The 16,319-nt window shown below is 58.0% G+C and overlaps 2 protein-coding genes across 2 annotated transcripts; one reads left to right on the top strand and one right to left on the bottom strand.

Annotated features, from left to right (window-relative positions):
- Positions 1-1,495: 1,495 nt before the first annotated feature.
- On the bottom strand, positions 1,496-2,418 carry B0H18DRAFT_892889 (uncharacterized protein; the record flags this gene model as incomplete). The annotated part of the gene is made up of 4 exons (XM_048041360.1): positions 1,496-1,655; positions 1,706-1,876; positions 1,927-2,108; positions 2,161-2,418. The coding sequence occupies 4 exons, from the start codon at positions 2,416-2,418 to the stop codon at positions 1,496-1,498; spliced, it is 771 nt and encodes a 256-aa protein (XP_047884947.1).
- A 12,112-nt stretch (positions 2,419-14,530) lies between these two features.
- Positions 14,531-15,839, top strand: B0H18DRAFT_892881 (uncharacterized protein; the record flags this gene model as incomplete). Its single annotated transcript, XM_048041359.1, has 3 exons — positions 14,531-15,237; positions 15,308-15,407; positions 15,462-15,839. Coding segments are annotated over 3 exons (1,185 nt in total), but the record flags the coding sequence as incomplete, so codon positions are not given.
- Positions 15,840-16,319: the final 480 nt, after the last annotated feature.

The raw sequence follows: 16,319 nt of genomic DNA, 5'->3' as shown, positions 1-16,319 counted from the left end.
GTGCTCCTGTCTCTCAAGAAGCTTGTCAGGTCTGCGATCCAAGAGAGTTATCGCCCTTGACGCCACTCTCGCCACTCTCGCCACTCTCGCCACTCTCGCCACTTCGCGAACTAGACACCTGCGAAACGGATCCTACGTCTAGTAATCTGCCAATTTCCGCGGCCCATTGTTTTGCAGTGATCACAACGTCATACGACATCCGGCATGAGCGAAACCAACGTTTCTCTGCATCAAGAGACCGGCAAGAAAACGCCCTCTGGACCGAGAAGAGACGCGTCTTGGCTGCCAGAGCGACAGTTCCAACAAGCTGTCAAGCACTTGAGCTACAGGTTAAGGTCTTATGAATTTACGGATGCAGATGTAAGCTGACGTACCTCATCGATCTAGCTGCACACAATGTATTCCGACGGCTGTCGATTGAACAATGATCAATATGTGCACCTTCTCGCTCCGCACCTTCTCGCTCCGCACCTTCTCGCTCCGCACCTTCTCGCTCCGCTCTCGCCGCCTGTCCCGCCTGTTCGCTCTCGATTGCCTGCCAAATCTCGCACTCGCCCAACCAAAGCATAGCTGTACTGCTACGGTTTGAAAACCTGTGCAGAAAGTCACGGCACTCCCGGACCAGTGTCCCAACCTGCGTGATTGGCAGGGCCCCAATTCAACGGCACTCCACGCAGTCGGGCGTCGAGCACGCCACCGCGTCGAGCGTCCCGAGCGTCGAGCGCACCCCCGAGCGTCGAGCGCACCCCCGAGCGTCGAGCGCACCCCCGAGCGAGGGCCCCAATTCAACGGCACTCCACGCAGTCGGGCGTCGAGCACGCCACCGCGTCGAGCGTCCCGAGCGTCGAGCGCACCCCCGAGCGTCGAGCGCACCCCCGAGCGTCGAGCGCACCCCCGAGCGAGGGCCCCAATTCAACGGCACTCCACGCAGTCGGGCGTCGAGCACGCCACCGCGTCGAGCGTCCCGAACGTCGAGCGCACCCCCGAGCGTCGGGGGTGCGGAGCGCACCCCCTGGTCGCCCGCGTCGAGTTGTCTTCATGGGCAGTACTGCAGAATGTAAACGACTGTTAACAACTTCCATGTACAATAATGCATATTGTCCCACATGTATTCTACAAGTTTATAATGGATCCATTTGGATGTGATTCGAACAAGTGCAGCATGTCCTGCCTAACTAAAATGAAAATCGTAACAATGAAACTAAAACATCTGACATGCTGACAAAAGTCACCAAAGGTCTGATGTGGCACTTACTAGACATCATTTTTGGGGTCACAAGTCACATTTGAACTGTAGTGATGGCATGTGCAGCTTTTCAGGCTTCAGAGGGCTTTATTGACATGATCTAAGGTACAAGTAACGATACTTACAGGTCTTCAGCGATGTGAGCAAGATCTTGCATAGTCATTTTTGGCTTACACTGCTTTTGGTGCATGATAAGGGCCATAAGACTTTTTGGAACACCTTGTTTCTCAAAAAGGCACTTTAAGCCACTTAGGTTTTTCCTGATGTCTGACGTTCGCCCTTCTGATAGTTCACTACCGAGTGCGGAAGGAAGCACCCGTGCCTCAAACAAGATGTTGCGCCGATCCCGGTGACAGCGAGCTTATGCCGGTCGGCGTTGGCCTGGGAGACCGCCTTGTGGTCGTTGCAGCTTGAGTGCTGTGGACGTGTTAGCCACACGTTCGTATGCCGGCTGGATACACCCTCACCATCTTCACGTCCTTCGCTACTCTCAGGTGCTCCTCGTATGGGCCGGGATGAACCATGAACATTTTCCCCGGCATCAACGGTACGTCGTTCTCGGGCTTGCGCATTTTCATTTGCTCGGCGTGGAAGTTCCCATCCATGACATATCCTCGGGCATATAGGTACCTCCAGAACAGTTCAGCTGGCGTATACCGGCGAACAGAGTAACTACTTACTTCCTATCATCCACCTCCCAGTCCTCGGGTATGTTCACTCCGGGCTGCGGACATGCCGGGCAAAAGTGAGCAAGGTCTCCGTTGCCCGGGGCCTCTCGCCACTGTGGCCCGTATCCAAACTGTTTCTTCGCCTGGAGCAACGCCCATTCGCGGCTCACTCTAAGCAGCTCAAGGTATCGATCCTACCTCCATTTCAATCATGTGCCTTTGCTGGTATTCTGGACACTCACTCACCGGTACTTCATGGGGAAAAGCCGGATTGGTGGCCCGTCGAATCCGTGCGTAGTAATTCATGGCGGTAGTCTTACACTCCAGATTGTCCAGCAGGAAACCGTCAAGTGCCCCAAAGGTGAAGCACGTACGAGCCTTGCGCTGGCTCGCCGGATACAACCCGGCATCGAGAAGCTGCGATGTGTGGTCACCGGCGTCGGGACAGCCGCACCACGTCACCGGGAGGAAATGCACCCCGGTGGTGTCAACAATAGTCATCATTGCGGGCGGGGGTCGCGGAGGTGAGTCGGCGTGGTGAAGAGGGTCCGCTGGCACGTCGCCATCATCATCGGCCGCGCGATCGGTCGCCCGGTCCATCTCCACTTCCTCGTCATCCTCCACGACAACCGCCGGCTGGGGGCATTCTCTTCCCCGGTGGCCGAGAGTGATTGAAACTCCACTTGACGGAGCCATGAGGGCTCCCAGTATCCTCCGAGGTTCCACTGCTCAACCCGGTGGAATGGTGTTCGCGGTGCTCGGCGAGACAGCAGGTCGGGCAGAAGATTGGATAACCAATGCACGACATGCACTTCCATACCCCGCCGCCACTGTTGCAGCTCGAGCACATATAGCTCCCCTCGGCACTGAGCGCGGGAGGTTGTAGTGGGCGTACAACGATCGGAGGTAGTTGTGCTGGAGGGGAATCCACTCTCTAAGCATCTCAGGTTGTGTCTGATTGAATTGGTGAGGCTCTGTCTACGATACAACATGGGCACTTGGTATACCTGCGGGGCACTCTGTCGAACTGTGGGGAACTCGCAGAAAGTCGTGTTGGCAACATCATCGGTTGGTGGCGTCCAGCTGGACTGTCTTGTTGTCGACCGAGCGGTTCGATGGGGTGTAGCCGGCGGAGTCTGCAACCCGCTATTCTGCACCTCGACAAGCCGTGACCTCACTCCCCTTGCAGTCCTTCTTTTCGTCAGTGTGAGTTCTACCACTGCAGGAGAGGTTGCCGTTGGCCGCAGTCGACCCATGGTGTTACCAGAGCAATCAACAGCTCAGCAGTTTGATAAGGGCAGAGTTCAGCTCTGTATTGCCATTGCTCACGTCAAAACTCCTGCAACCATTGCGATTGCCACTAGTGCGCAGTATGCAGCGGGCCGGCCGCCCGTGTTCTGGGCCGGGGCCGGGTCACCGACGTGGAGTCGCTAAGTGTTGCAGTTCGTCCTAAATCAGACAGCATTTAGGATTCCATGATGGTTCGCATGAGAACGGGGCGCATAATGGCCCGGCCGGACATTAGTCAGTTGCGTATATAATGATGCGGCCGGCAAGATGTCGATCACAACGGTCCGGCCCGCCCGCCCGGTCACGTGTCCGGCGCAGTGAGTTTCATCCAGTCAGACGAGGTGCCAGAAGCATTTGCTGGATGCTATGTTGGAGCCAGATCAGTTTCAGCCGCCTTGGCTTCCGGTCGGGACGGCCGGTGATGGGTCTTGTCTTAACCTGGTAACCGGAGTCAGTGACCGGACCCGGCGGCGAGCGGGATCTGCGATACGCCGAGTACCACGGAACTGGAGAGCTAACAATTCACACCTTGGTGACTCGGTGGAATCAATGTGGGTTCGCCCGTGATGCTCCGGCCGGAACCGTCCCATTCTGGCCGGCCGGCGTGCCAGCACATCAGAGTTATGGTGATAAGTAAACAATGAAACGAATGTTGTGTTATGGTTCCAGGTAGAATTTGTGTAAGCCCGAGTACAGCCTGTTATCTAAGCTCAGAATGGAAAGGTTGTGGCGAACAAGGCTTGGGGTGTCACCGAATCTGTCACCCCGAGGCTACCGAACTCATGCCATCACCATCTTCGTCGACAAATCACACCTTGCTCACCTAGCATTCTCGCTTCACCAGGCAACTCGCAATGGCAAAGGTCACCTGGTAAGAACCGGACCTAGTGATCCTGAACAGCAACCTGGAGGATTATCAACAGGCTTCCGAGGATCCACAGCGACGTCAGGAGCTCGTGGAGAACAGCATTCAACGGCTGGAAGAGCGGAAGAAAATCAAGTTTGATGCTCAGTTGCGAAAGGTATGCATTCGACGACAATGATAGAACATTGGTGGCTCATCTCCGGCAGCGCGTCGATAAGTGGTACTCTAACCGACGGGGGTCGAAGGAGCAGGTCAAGAAGGAGATGTTTAAGCTCGGCAAGGACATAACGTGGAGGACGGTCGCGGCCCGCGACCGGGAGGATGAGCTGGGGGAGATCATGGCGAGGATTGCCCGGGAGAGGGGGAAGGATGGGTTGGATGACGACGAGGAGGAGGAGGAGGAGGGGGATGAGAGGGAGGACAAGGAAGGCAAGCCGATGCCGAGCCGCCAGATCCCGGCCATCTACCAAACCGCCTTGAAGGAGCTCTGCGACAATCTCTCGCCGGAGGACCAGGCCGACTACATGCAGGTCGCCAAGGATTGGAACACCCAGGTATGGCCGGCCGACCTTCAACGGAAGCAGCTCGAGAAATACGGCACCACCATGATCCGGGACTTCATGAAGATCATGTGGAGGAAATGCGGGGCAAGGTGCTTTCTCCTCGTCGGGATCCCGATGGCGGATGGGAAAAACGGTGTGTTAGAGTACGTGTGCCCACCGTAGTGCTAGGCTTCGAATCGTTGAATACATTGTCAGGTTTGACTTCAACGATGAGATGATACTTGAAGAAGATTCCCCGAAGGTACCGAAGTTTACTGCCACCCATGCCGAGTGGAAAACCGGCCTGCTGTATGACATGTGGAAGGCATACATCAAGACCGTGTTCGGTATGTGAGAGCTTTCGGCGGCGCGAGCGAGACCTAAATCCGGAGCAAACAGATGGGAATGGATTCGAAGAGGAAGGAGACCACAGACCGGCATCGGTCATCGAAAACATGGACTGGGAGGAGGACGAGGACGGGTATCCGCTCATGCCGCCGGCGGACCACGACTGTTTCAAAAAGACGAAATTGAAGCGTATGTTTTTGGCGACGTTCATTCGGAAGACGTATGGTACGCGTGTCCGGGATTGATACGCATTCCATTGTTGACATATTATCAACAGTTAATTTCACCGGACGATCAACAGTCAAAGTGCCGTGGCAATCACTGTCAGAACTCGGATTCGTTCATCGACCCTGAGTACCTCCCCGCCGGCACCGTGCTGAGCGACCCGAATAAGATGCGCACCGGGGACCTCGACGCAATCCTCACTCATTGGCGGGAGAGGCAAGACGACCATCCGCAGGGTCCGGTGCTGCGGTTCAGGGCCTGGAAGAATTCCAAGCTGGAGATCGTCGTCCCGGAGCCAGTAAAGCCTAAACCTTCGGCGAGGCGACCTAAGCCACAGCGTAGGCAAGCCACGCCCGGACCGTCTCGCGCGCGCCGGCAAGAACCTGCCGGCAATATTGCTAGCGATGAGGCGTTCGCAGAGGAGAGCGAAGCGGAGGAGACTTTCAGTGACCTCTTCAAAGCCGACTTGAGTACCGATGAGGAGGAGCAGCCAGCGAAACCGTCGCCGAAGCGGAAAGACAAGGGAAAGAAGAAGGCGCAGTCGCCCGAGTTGACGGACGATGAAGCACCTCCCCCACCCCGTAAGGACAAGGGCAAGGCTGCCAATCGAGGTGCTGCACCCTCGAAGGCCCGGCCCACTCGGGAAGTATCCCGTGACGACAACCCGGTGCCGGCAGGGAAATCGGGCCCACCGAAGGGGATTGCAGCGCCCGCAATGACAGCTCCGGACGGTGGGGAAAAGGCGGTGGTCATATCCAAGGCCCCACCGAGCAAACCCCGGCCCAAGAAGAAGGCCGCGAATCCCAGCAGTCCTCGGCCCGAGGTTGTCCCGGAGGGCCCGGTCCCCAAGAAGGCTGAAAAGCCCGTACCCGGCGACGGTGGGACCAAAGGGAAAGCAGAGCAGAAGGCCCGAAAACCGTCGCTCACCTCCAAAGCGGAGGCGGGCCCCAGCGGAAAGAAAAGGGCTCCGGTGGAATCCAATGCCGGGGACGACGATGAGGTGATCATCCTACCAACTCCGGGTGAGTATAAACCTGCTTCGGCTTGGGTGAATTCTTATTCCCGTCCACTTTACAGTGAAGCCGAAGAAGGCCAAAGACGCGCCGGCCGTCCGCACCGGTCGTCCTGGACCACAGCCGCATGAGGAGAGCCCGGCCACCGCTGGGAAGAGTTGGGAGGAACGGCGCCAGTGGCTCCGGGAGCTCACAGCCGATGACGGGGTGCAAAACCTGGTCAACAAACTGCCCTACCTAGTGAGCTCCACCTTGACGTGCTCGCCACTGATGTTCTGACGAACCACATCTAGTCCGAGACCGGCGCATGGCAGTCCAAGACTAAGTGGGACTGGGCAAGTTGGAACTACCGCCGGGCCAGATGCACGCCGGACATTCACAATGACAAGGACGTCCTAGCACGTTTCCGTGCGTGGCTCACAAGGATAGGTACCAGTCTTGCGGACACCCCGATGAGTCGAGAAAACGGACTTATGGTCACCTTGGCGATTGCCATGGTTGTGAAGGACATCGAGAGGAAGATCGATCACCGGAGCGACGAGGAAGACGAGATCCCACAGTACGTGCACGGATCACAACTTGGTTGGAGCTTCGTCGAGGAGCTCGGCGAACACTGCGAGACGATAGGCAAACTGTGGGAAGACATGGCACATAGGATGCAGAAGAAGCGGAAAGCTGGAGATGTCCCCGAGAAGTCGTCAGCGATCGGCGCCCGGATCAAACGGTCGAAGCCAAACCCATCTGAATCGCCTGCCAATGGTCAATCGTCAGCCCGGACGTCAAACACGAAGAAGTCTGCGTCGCCGGCCAAGGTTAAGTCTCAAAGCAAGACCACGACGGCGACGCGAAGGTCAACCCGCCGGCGTTAGCTGTCCGTGTTCCCCTCACATATGAGTTATCGTAGTTTACATTATGTCGCCGAATCAATGTCAGTCCCATACTGCTGGATTGAATGCCTGTGTGGTATCCCGATAGCATTGCCTCTGTACAGTTGCCCACTGTGTAATGACATGGCGGGCCCGATTTGGGAAGACCATCCCGGGCCGAGACCCTACGAAACTCCCGGGCCGAGACTTTACGAAACTGCCGGCCCCGAGACTTTACGAAACTCCCGGCCCCGAGACTTTACCAAACCCCCGGGCCGAGACTTGACCAAATCCCCGGGCCGAGACTTGACCAACTCCCCGGGCCGAGGTTTCGGGACAAGTCTCGGGCCGCGATTTGGGCGTGTGCTCGGGGCGAGACGTTGGCGTGGCGGAGGGCTTAGGGAATCTAACATGATGGGGTGTGCGAATCCCCCGCCGAGAATTTCCTGTGATGCTCGGTGCCGGTGGAATGCTTAGAGTCCCGGGCCGAGATATCGGGAGTGGGCTCGGGCCGGAAATATCACTATCTCCTCCGGGATATCCCAGTTGACAACTCAGAGGCTGGTGGTCAACCAATACATAGTGTACATGGATTCCGCGCTATTGTACATTGATACGATACAAGTCCGTCGCCCACCATCTCAATGCCGTACCCCCGGCCCATGTCACAACCCCGGGCCCTCTCCCTCAGTGACGTCGCCATTCCCCATCTCCTGCGACTGACCCTCTTTTTGCGGCCCAGGGCCCCCATGTGGCGAGCCAGCATCCACGCTCTCCGGTGAAGTGGGGGGGAGAGGTGGGGGGGTCACCGCAGGGGGAGGTGGCACCACCGTGATTTCGCCGGAAGTCGTTGCGAGAGCAAATGACGTGCTCGGCGGGGGTGACTCCATCTCGGGGACGGTGGGCTGCGACGGGGCCCTTCCATCTGAGTTCGTCTCCGATGGACCGACGGGGGACTCGGCCTGTGGCTCGGTGAGCTCAGGACGTGTCACCTCGCTGGCCGGCGTCACTGGAGCTGCTGTGGTGTCCGACGGCTCGGGAGCCACAACCGGGAGAGCAGCCGGCACGCTCCCGGGTGCATTAGCCGCGGCGGCGAGGAGCTGGGGGACCTGGCTGAACATTGGCCTTGGGACGAATGCCCCAAGTCCGCCGGCGCCCGTACCGAATTCGCGGCTTGCCCACAGGAGACGAGGGGGCAGTGGTGGGGGCACCGGGGCGTCCTGAGTCAATGGGCCGGGGCCGGGAGCTGCGGACGTGGCCATCACGGGCACCGGGGCTTCGTGGGTGGATGGGCCGGGGCCGGGAGATGCAGAGGCGGCCGTCGCCGGCACCTGTCGCATAAGAATGTCAGGCTGCAGTCGAGCAATAGTAGAGACGTATGAGAAATGACGTACCTCGGTGGGCGCAGGGGGAGACGACCGGTGCGTTGCCGTGGCCCCATCCTCAACCGGAGGCCTTGGGGAGGTGGGTGCCTCTTGAAGAAGAACCGGCGCCGGGATGGGTGTTGGTGACCGGGACATGGGGCCCGCGTTCATTTGCGGCCCCGCTTCTTCTTCATCGACCTGCAGCGCCTTGCGGAGGATGTCCATGTACTCGTCCCGGTGAGCGTCGCCGGTCAATGCATAGCCTGACCGGAATGTTAGCCGGAGCATGCCAGTGTCATTGCACCACTCACCGAGGAGCCGCTGATTCTCCAGCAGCGTGCTGTTCATTGCCTCTAGGGCAGCCACGCGTTCGTTCAGCTGCGCGACATTGTTCTCGAGCTCCAGGATACGGAGCTCGGTCCTCTCTCCCAGCTCGGCCTGGCGTTGCAACACCACAACGGGTGCGCCGAGCGAGCCACCGTCGCCGCCGGGGACCACTGGATACATGCGCCCTACTACGTGAGCGAGATGCATTCTCACCAGTGCACACAACACTTACTGATGTCCGTGGGATCGGCCGGTGGGTCCAACGCAGTCTTCGCCCGCTTTCGCGGGGGCTCTTTGCCGGCCGCTGCCTTCGACGATCCCTCGCCACGATCTGCTTTACCTTTCCCCTTCGAGGGGGGCGCACTACCCTTCCGCTTCGGGGTGGTTTGGTGACGGGTGTCGGGCGGCGCGACGGCGTATTACTGCGCCTCGTGCTTCGCCGAGACGCCGTCGTTGCGACCGAGCCCTCGTCGCTTTCGGTGCCCGACTTGCCGTTTGTCGTCGGGGGCCCGTCGGCAACACTCTGGGAGCGGTCGGAGACCACGCTGCTCGCGCGGGAGCTGCCCGCTGACGACTTCTTGGACGTCTTCCCCCGCCCAGACTTCTGCGGCTTGAACGTCCCCTCGGTGTCGATGTCCTCGCACTTCGTCTTCTTTACGTGGCAGAAGTCGCACGCGGCCTGCTTTCTTTTCTTCGGCTTGCCGTCTTTCCGGAATGCCGACACCTTCGGGACGGAGATGTAGCAGGGGAATCCTTTGCACGCAATGCAGGGAGGATCCTGCCGACGAGGTGAGCGTCACAACTAGAATATGATCAGGAATACTCACCCGCAGCTCCTTGTCCCCCTCCTTCCGGGTCTCCTTCTCGGCGCGGTAGTCCATCCTGAAGGCCGCTCGGTCCTTCTTAGCCGCTTTCGCCTTCTTCGCATCCACCGTAGCGTCCGGGGTGTCCAGCTTCAGGATCCCTTTGCGCCCGGCTTTGCCTACAATCTCTATGTCAGTCAGGGACACATTGAGACGGTGGACAACTCACGCTTGCCCTTTGACTTCGCCGAGACCCTTTCTTCCTCTTCCTCCTCCTCCTCCTCCTCCTCCTCCTCTTCGAGCTCCTCCTCGTCGGTCGAATCTTCAAACTGGGGGCGGGCACGATCCTTGCCTTTCTTCGACCGTGGCGGAGTCGCTGCGCGTTTGCGCTTCTTGGATGCAGCCGTGCTTCCAGTCGACCTCTCGCCACCGGTCTTCTTCCCCGTGTCCCGGGATCGCCTGGGCTCCTCTTCATCGATCTCCATGCGATCCTCCTCCATCGGTATCTCCTCTTCTCCATCCGAGCCGTCTCCCGCAAGCTCCTGGAAGCGCACCGCGGGGCCCCGGCGAGACGGACCGGGTGCTGCATTCGTTGGGCCCGGTGCAACATGAAAGCCGGCCGGAGCGTCGGGATTGTACCAATCGCAATCCGGCAGGCGCTCATCGTCCGGACTGATGTTGGACAGGCGAACCGGGACGCCGACGGCATCGACGACGTTGATCTCCACAATGGCAGAGAGCAGCAGCAAGGGGACCAGAGGAGGCTCCCCCACCGACTCGCAGAGGGTGATCTGCTCCATGACATCGCGCTAATACACCCAGTAAGCATTGCGAGTTTGATGAGCTGCCCGCATCACTTACCAGGAGTGCCTGCAGCTCTTCGAGCTACCGAGTTGATGTCAATAAACAGGAAATAGTGAGATCGCGTGAACACTCACTATTTCCTCCAGCTTTTTCTCCTCCTCATCCTCATACACCAGGCGCCCTCCGAGCATCTTGAGCAGGCGGTTGTTTGCGTCCTGGAGGTAGGCGGCTATTTGTTCCGGCGACATTGCGGTACTCGGAGGCACGTCATTGTTGGCCGATGGGGCGGTGGCGGTGGCGGCGTCGGTCGACATGGCTTGGGAGGGCAAATGCGAAGCAGAGTTACGAAAGCGAGGGGAGAGGGCGGGCTGAGAGCTTGCAGGCGAGCTGATGAGAGCAGGAAACAAGCGACGCGAAGCCACACCGATCGCGAAGTCCAACGTGGCCGGTCACGTGCACCCGGCCGGCCGCGGGACGTTTAGCCGAACATGAACATTGTGATGGCGCGTCGCGCCGTTCTTCCCATCCGTTCTCTATCATCTTTCCTCGCCTTTCCTCGCGCTACACTCATGTCTGCTCAAGGTAGGTCTCAGCACGCATCTCCGCATCATTGCTGACTTCTCCGGCCAGATTCTACCACTCCACTCGCATCCGGCGAGCCAAATGTGGCTGCGGCGAAGCGACCGGCGTCTCAGGAGCGGGTGGCTATCCAGCCTCAGGTAAGCCAATACTACCTACGAGGATTTGGCTGCTAACACCACTATTCCATGTCCGCATGCAGGCTCCAATTGTTGGTGCCGGGGATGCGAAGGTGGGAAAGTACTTGGTGCGGCCGGGAGGCTTCAATGTGCCGATGAAGCGTAAGGGCTCGCATGCCCCGCAAGATAAGGTATGTGCATTTTTTGTCCTAATGCTACGCCATAACACTGAGCGTCGAGTACGCAGGAGCGATCTCCATCGGTCCGGCGCAACACGCATCCTGCCGATGCCGATGAATCATCTGAGGCCCCGGTGAAGCGTCTCAAAGCTTCGGTAAGTGCTCAGACTACGCTCCGTGTGCACATAACCCGTGTTGACCACGACGATGCACCAGTTGATCACCACACAAGAGGGCCCCACGCATGCAGATAAGGTTGGTGCGGGCATCTCGGAGGCACTGCCAGGTCCTGGCAGCATAAATGCGGCAAGGGAGGTAAGTACTGTTCACACTCCCACTGCCCATGTTTGCGTTTCTCGCTCTAATCACTTCGATGTACCACCCTGTAGGAAAATCAGCAACGGGCACAAGTGGCTCCCGGGACCACGATCAAGCTCGGAAAGTTTGGTGTTCCCTTCAAAAGAATGCCGAAGGTATGTCGTGCACACTGCGTGGGCTGTTCGACGCTTACGAAACTTCGTATTCGCGTTCACAAAGATGCCAGGGACATCGGCCCATGCTGGGCAGGTTACGCCAGCTGCCCTTGTAGCACATCCGGCCGCATCCGGCGATCCCGAGGTAGCAACGCGTGAGCCGGAGGTTGCTATCGTAAGCCACACCAAGCCGGCCGGGAGAAGCACACGCGAGAACACTGACGTGGAGGTCGTGGACGAGGCGAGCCAAAATGTTGCAGAGAGTGCCAACCGCAAGTCCGCGGCCCCTGTCCCCGTGGCTACCAAGCCTCGCCCACGCCCGCGCGTATTGAGGGCCCCTCGGCCCGATCCGTTTGGCCCAGCCGTAGTGGGTCAGGACAAAGTTGCTCCGCCTGTCGGCCTGGCGGAGCGATTCCGGTCTCAGGGTGAGGGATCAAGCTACCACGTCGGGGCTAATGCCGCGGTTGAAGGTGACCGGGTGTCGCACCACAATGCAGCTGAGCATGGCGGGGCCCCGGATCCGAGTCATCTTGAGGGGAACGAGGTCATGGCTTCGGTAGGTGCTCATGCCATCCTGTCTCATATATACTCATCGTTAGCGTCAGCCTTCCGAGATTACGCAGGTCGTCCTGAACAGGACTGAGCACGGTGAGTCTTGTTTGTAGATACAGTTCTAAGCTGCCTGGTTCTCGGCACTGCACCGAGTGTCATGTGCGTGACTCCAGCCGAAGCTCGTATAGTCGCCTGCTCAGCGGCGTCGACTCGGGCATGCATCCGGACTGTATGGCCACCGGGTGTCAAGTCTGATGACGCCGTGTTTATAGCGTACCGAGTACACGACGAGACCATGCTGCTTGGCAGGGAAGAAGACCCGTTTTTCACGTTTTCGGTGACAATGACTGATTGTCACGATCCGGAAAATCACTTGTGGGAGGCAGACAGTCACCCTGATGTGGACTGGCCGCCAAATTGTACTGTCGTGTTTTCCAGGGCTTGATTACCTGATTCGCTGACATATCCATACTCAGTTCCCGGACCAGCCTTCACTGGTGCCACACCGACACGAGTCGCCGAGCTCCAGGCGGAGAAGGCAATCATCATGGCTCGCATTGACGCGCTTACCGCGCTTCAAGCAGCCAACAATCGGAATCACCGCGCCGTTGACTGGGTGACGGAATACTATCAAACGCGGGGTCGGTCGGGGTAACGGGCATAGTCGTATTGTGTGTAGTAACTCGTTGGAATGATCTGAATGCTATACTGGTCCCTCAGACTGAACTCGCCGCATGATACCTATCACGGATGGGCACTGAATATAAGTGGTAAAACGGTCGGTGTGTGACAGTCCGATCCGTCAATACGTCGGGCCGAGCCCACCCAGCCAGCCCTGGGTAGGTGCTGCAGGCCGTATGCAACGCCGGCCGGACCGTCGAAACGTCGGGCCGAGCCCACCCAGCCAGCCCCGGGTAGGTACTGCAGGCCGTATGCAACGCCGGCCGGACCGTCGAAACGTCGGGCCGAGCCCACCTACCGAGCCCCGGGTACGGCCGACAGGTTACATCAATCGCCGGCCGGAACGTCGAAACGTCGGGCCGAGCCCACCCAGCCAGCCCCGGGTAGGTACTGCAGGCCGTATGCAACGCCGGCCGGACCGTCGAAACGTCGGGCCGAGCCCACCTACCGAGCCCCGGGTACGGCTGACAGGTTACATCAATCGCCGGCCGGAACGTCGAAACGTTGGGCCGAGCCCACCCAGCCAGCCCCGGGTACGGCCGACAGGTTACATCAATCGCCGGCCGGAACGTCGAAACGTCGGGGCGAGCCCAGCCAGCCAGCCCTGGGTAGGTACTGCATGCCGTATGCAACGCCGGCCGGACCGTCGAAACGTCGGGCCGAGCCCAGCCAGCCAGCCCTGGGTAGGTACTGCATGCCGTATGCAACGCCGGCCGGACCGTCGAAACGTCGGGCCGAGCCCACCTACCGAGCCCCGGGTACGGCCGACAGGTTACATCAATCGCCGGCCGGAACGTCTCAGCAGTACTGGAACTGGCATTCTGAGATACCGGCCACCACGTCTGGTAGGCATTCATGGTTGACAGGCCGTCACGCTTTGAGTGGTTGTGCTCACTCGCCGGCCGGAGCGTCTCATTCGAACAATGTTAATGGACGGCCGAGCCTACCCAGACGTGTGGGGGAAACCCATGCATCCTGGCCACCACACCGCCCATGGCATCCGTTCAGCGTCGGCCGCCACGTTCCCAGCATTCCACGGTGCCACCGGCCGGAACGCTTGCATCGACCGACTGCTCGCTCCGGTCGGCCTCCGGGCCAACGTTCCAGACGGCCGAATCTCACTCCGGGTTTACCGTTGGTAACGGGTTAGACACACTAAATAATGTGGGGCGTACACAGGATGTTCGCCATCGCAGCGAGGCGGAAGGCCGTGTAGCACCTCACCCCTCCTCGCCCACTCACCTACTCACCTGCTTGATCACGCACCTGCCACTCTTGCCCGGCCACCCATTCGCCTGCTTGCATGCACCTTCTCGGCGACAACTGTGAGCGACCAGTACGATCAGTGCTATACTTCGAGATGTTTACTATGATGGGATATGTTACTGTATGTTGGCTTATGGACCTATATTACTACCATTCTATCGTGTACTATGCTATCCTATGTCGATCATGGTGGCACTATCACGCACTATAGTCTCGGTAAGCATACTATACTGTACTATACAAACAGGGGTTTCCGATGAGCCTATACCAGCTATGTCCCCTATATTGGCAAACATAGGGATTCTCTTTTTTCCTGATGACTTGATGACCATGTCGTCCTTATCCATGGCGACCTCTCGACGCTCGAGCGTGTGCGCAGCGTTCTTGGGTCACGCGCACTCGAAAAGACACAGTGGCGGCGCCTCCAGTTCGTCGTTATCATCCCTGGCATCTTTCATGGAGTGATGGCCTGTACGGATGGTATCTGGCGGACTTACCTCAAGGACAAGCGGTCACATATGGACCCAAGCAGTACGTTGCATCACGCAGGCATCTTCCGGCCTCAGGACACAGGAAAGATGAAGAAGAACCCACCATTTCGTATGGTGCATGATTTGATCAAGCATGACAGTGTTGCACATCGATTAGACATCTGGCGTGCCGAGGTTTCCTGCAGGCTTCCCGAGTCGAACACCCTTGAGAAGTGGGCAGAAACGAAACCCAATTGGGATAACATTGTTACCATGTCGGAGTGTATGGTCATGCGGTATGTTGCGCAGCCGGGCTTCAAGCGGCATCCAGACACGATTTGTCGTGACATTGTCTTCGAAAACAGTCAGCTTCGCCAGCGTGACTACCTTCTCTACGAAGAGACAACGTACGCGATGAACCACGGAGACATAGGGCGATTAGAGACCTGCTTCGTAACTTGGATATATATCTGGAAAGCGACAGGCAAGAATAAGTATGCGACATACCTCGGTGACTTCATCAAGGACGTCCACTTTGTATACCCCGAACGCCTCCGGTATGTGAGCCACACAGTGCTTGAAATATCAATGCTAGCTACCGAGTGCTTACAATGTTTCTTGTAACAGTCGTGCAATCCGTCTCAATTGGTTGTGTAACCTGCGAGGATTGCCAGATACGTTCCGTGCGATTGATTGGGTTGTAGAGCTCAATAACCTGTACACAAAAGTAAGTCACGACACTGAGTACGAGCAGTGATAGTGAACTCACCATGCGGGATAGCATATCCATGGCGGCGAGTTCTCGAACCGGACCCTCGACTACCTACTCAAAGAATCTGGGCTCATCGATATTTACCAGAGATCTCAAGTCAACATCTCCGACAACTTCTGTATGACAAACTGTACCATCAATCATGCGAAACCGAACATGGTCGAGACATACAAGAAGGTCTGCAATCATATGACAGCAAATCAGACGCACGAGCATGTTGCAGGAAGGACAGAATTGTACGAGGTGAAGGACAAGCTACGGGAAGGCTTTGGAATGATACAGAAGCGGAAGCATACTAGCAGGCGCATCAGGAAAGCGTCACCGTGTCTAACTTGTCCTAACCCGTCTAGCCCACCTAACTTGTGCCTAATTCATCTCACTGTCTAACAACTTTCGGCCTCTGCGGCGAATTACATACCTTCAGCAGAGCAGCCATTCATGTAGATTACACCGATAGATAACAAACAGTATAGTAACCAATCATAGAAATAACATAACATTGCGAGGCGAATACCGTACTACGTACTGCACAAACACTTCTGTTCACGAGATCTACAGGCTCCGATAGACGTGCAGGTCAAGAGGGTGGGTGAACGGTTAATCGGGTGGGCGGACAGGTGGGTGGGTGTCTAGAGAGAGGATGTAGGTACAGGCGACTCACAAGTGGGCGAACGGGCGAACGAGCTGGCGGAAGGGCGAACGGGCGCACGAGCAAATGAGCAAGTGGACCAACAGCCTGAGGGTGCACAAGCGAACGAGCGAGTGGATAAGTGAGCAGGGACATAGTCTTGTCTAGCACGGTCCTGACGGAACGGGGTGCGTCGAGTGACAACACGTCGACACGTCCAGCGGGGTGGATGGGCGGGC

The sequence above is a fragment of the Fomitopsis serialis genome (assembly GCF_022376445.1).
Source record: "Fomitopsis serialis strain Sig1Antser10 chromosome Unknown B0H18scaffold_336, whole genome shotgun sequence".
In the NCBI taxonomy this organism is placed as follows: Eukaryota; Fungi; Basidiomycota; class Agaricomycetes; order Polyporales; family Fomitopsidaceae; genus Fomitopsis; species Fomitopsis serialis.
Note: the sequence above shows the minus strand (reverse complement) of the source record. Positions and strands in the feature narration are given on the sequence as shown.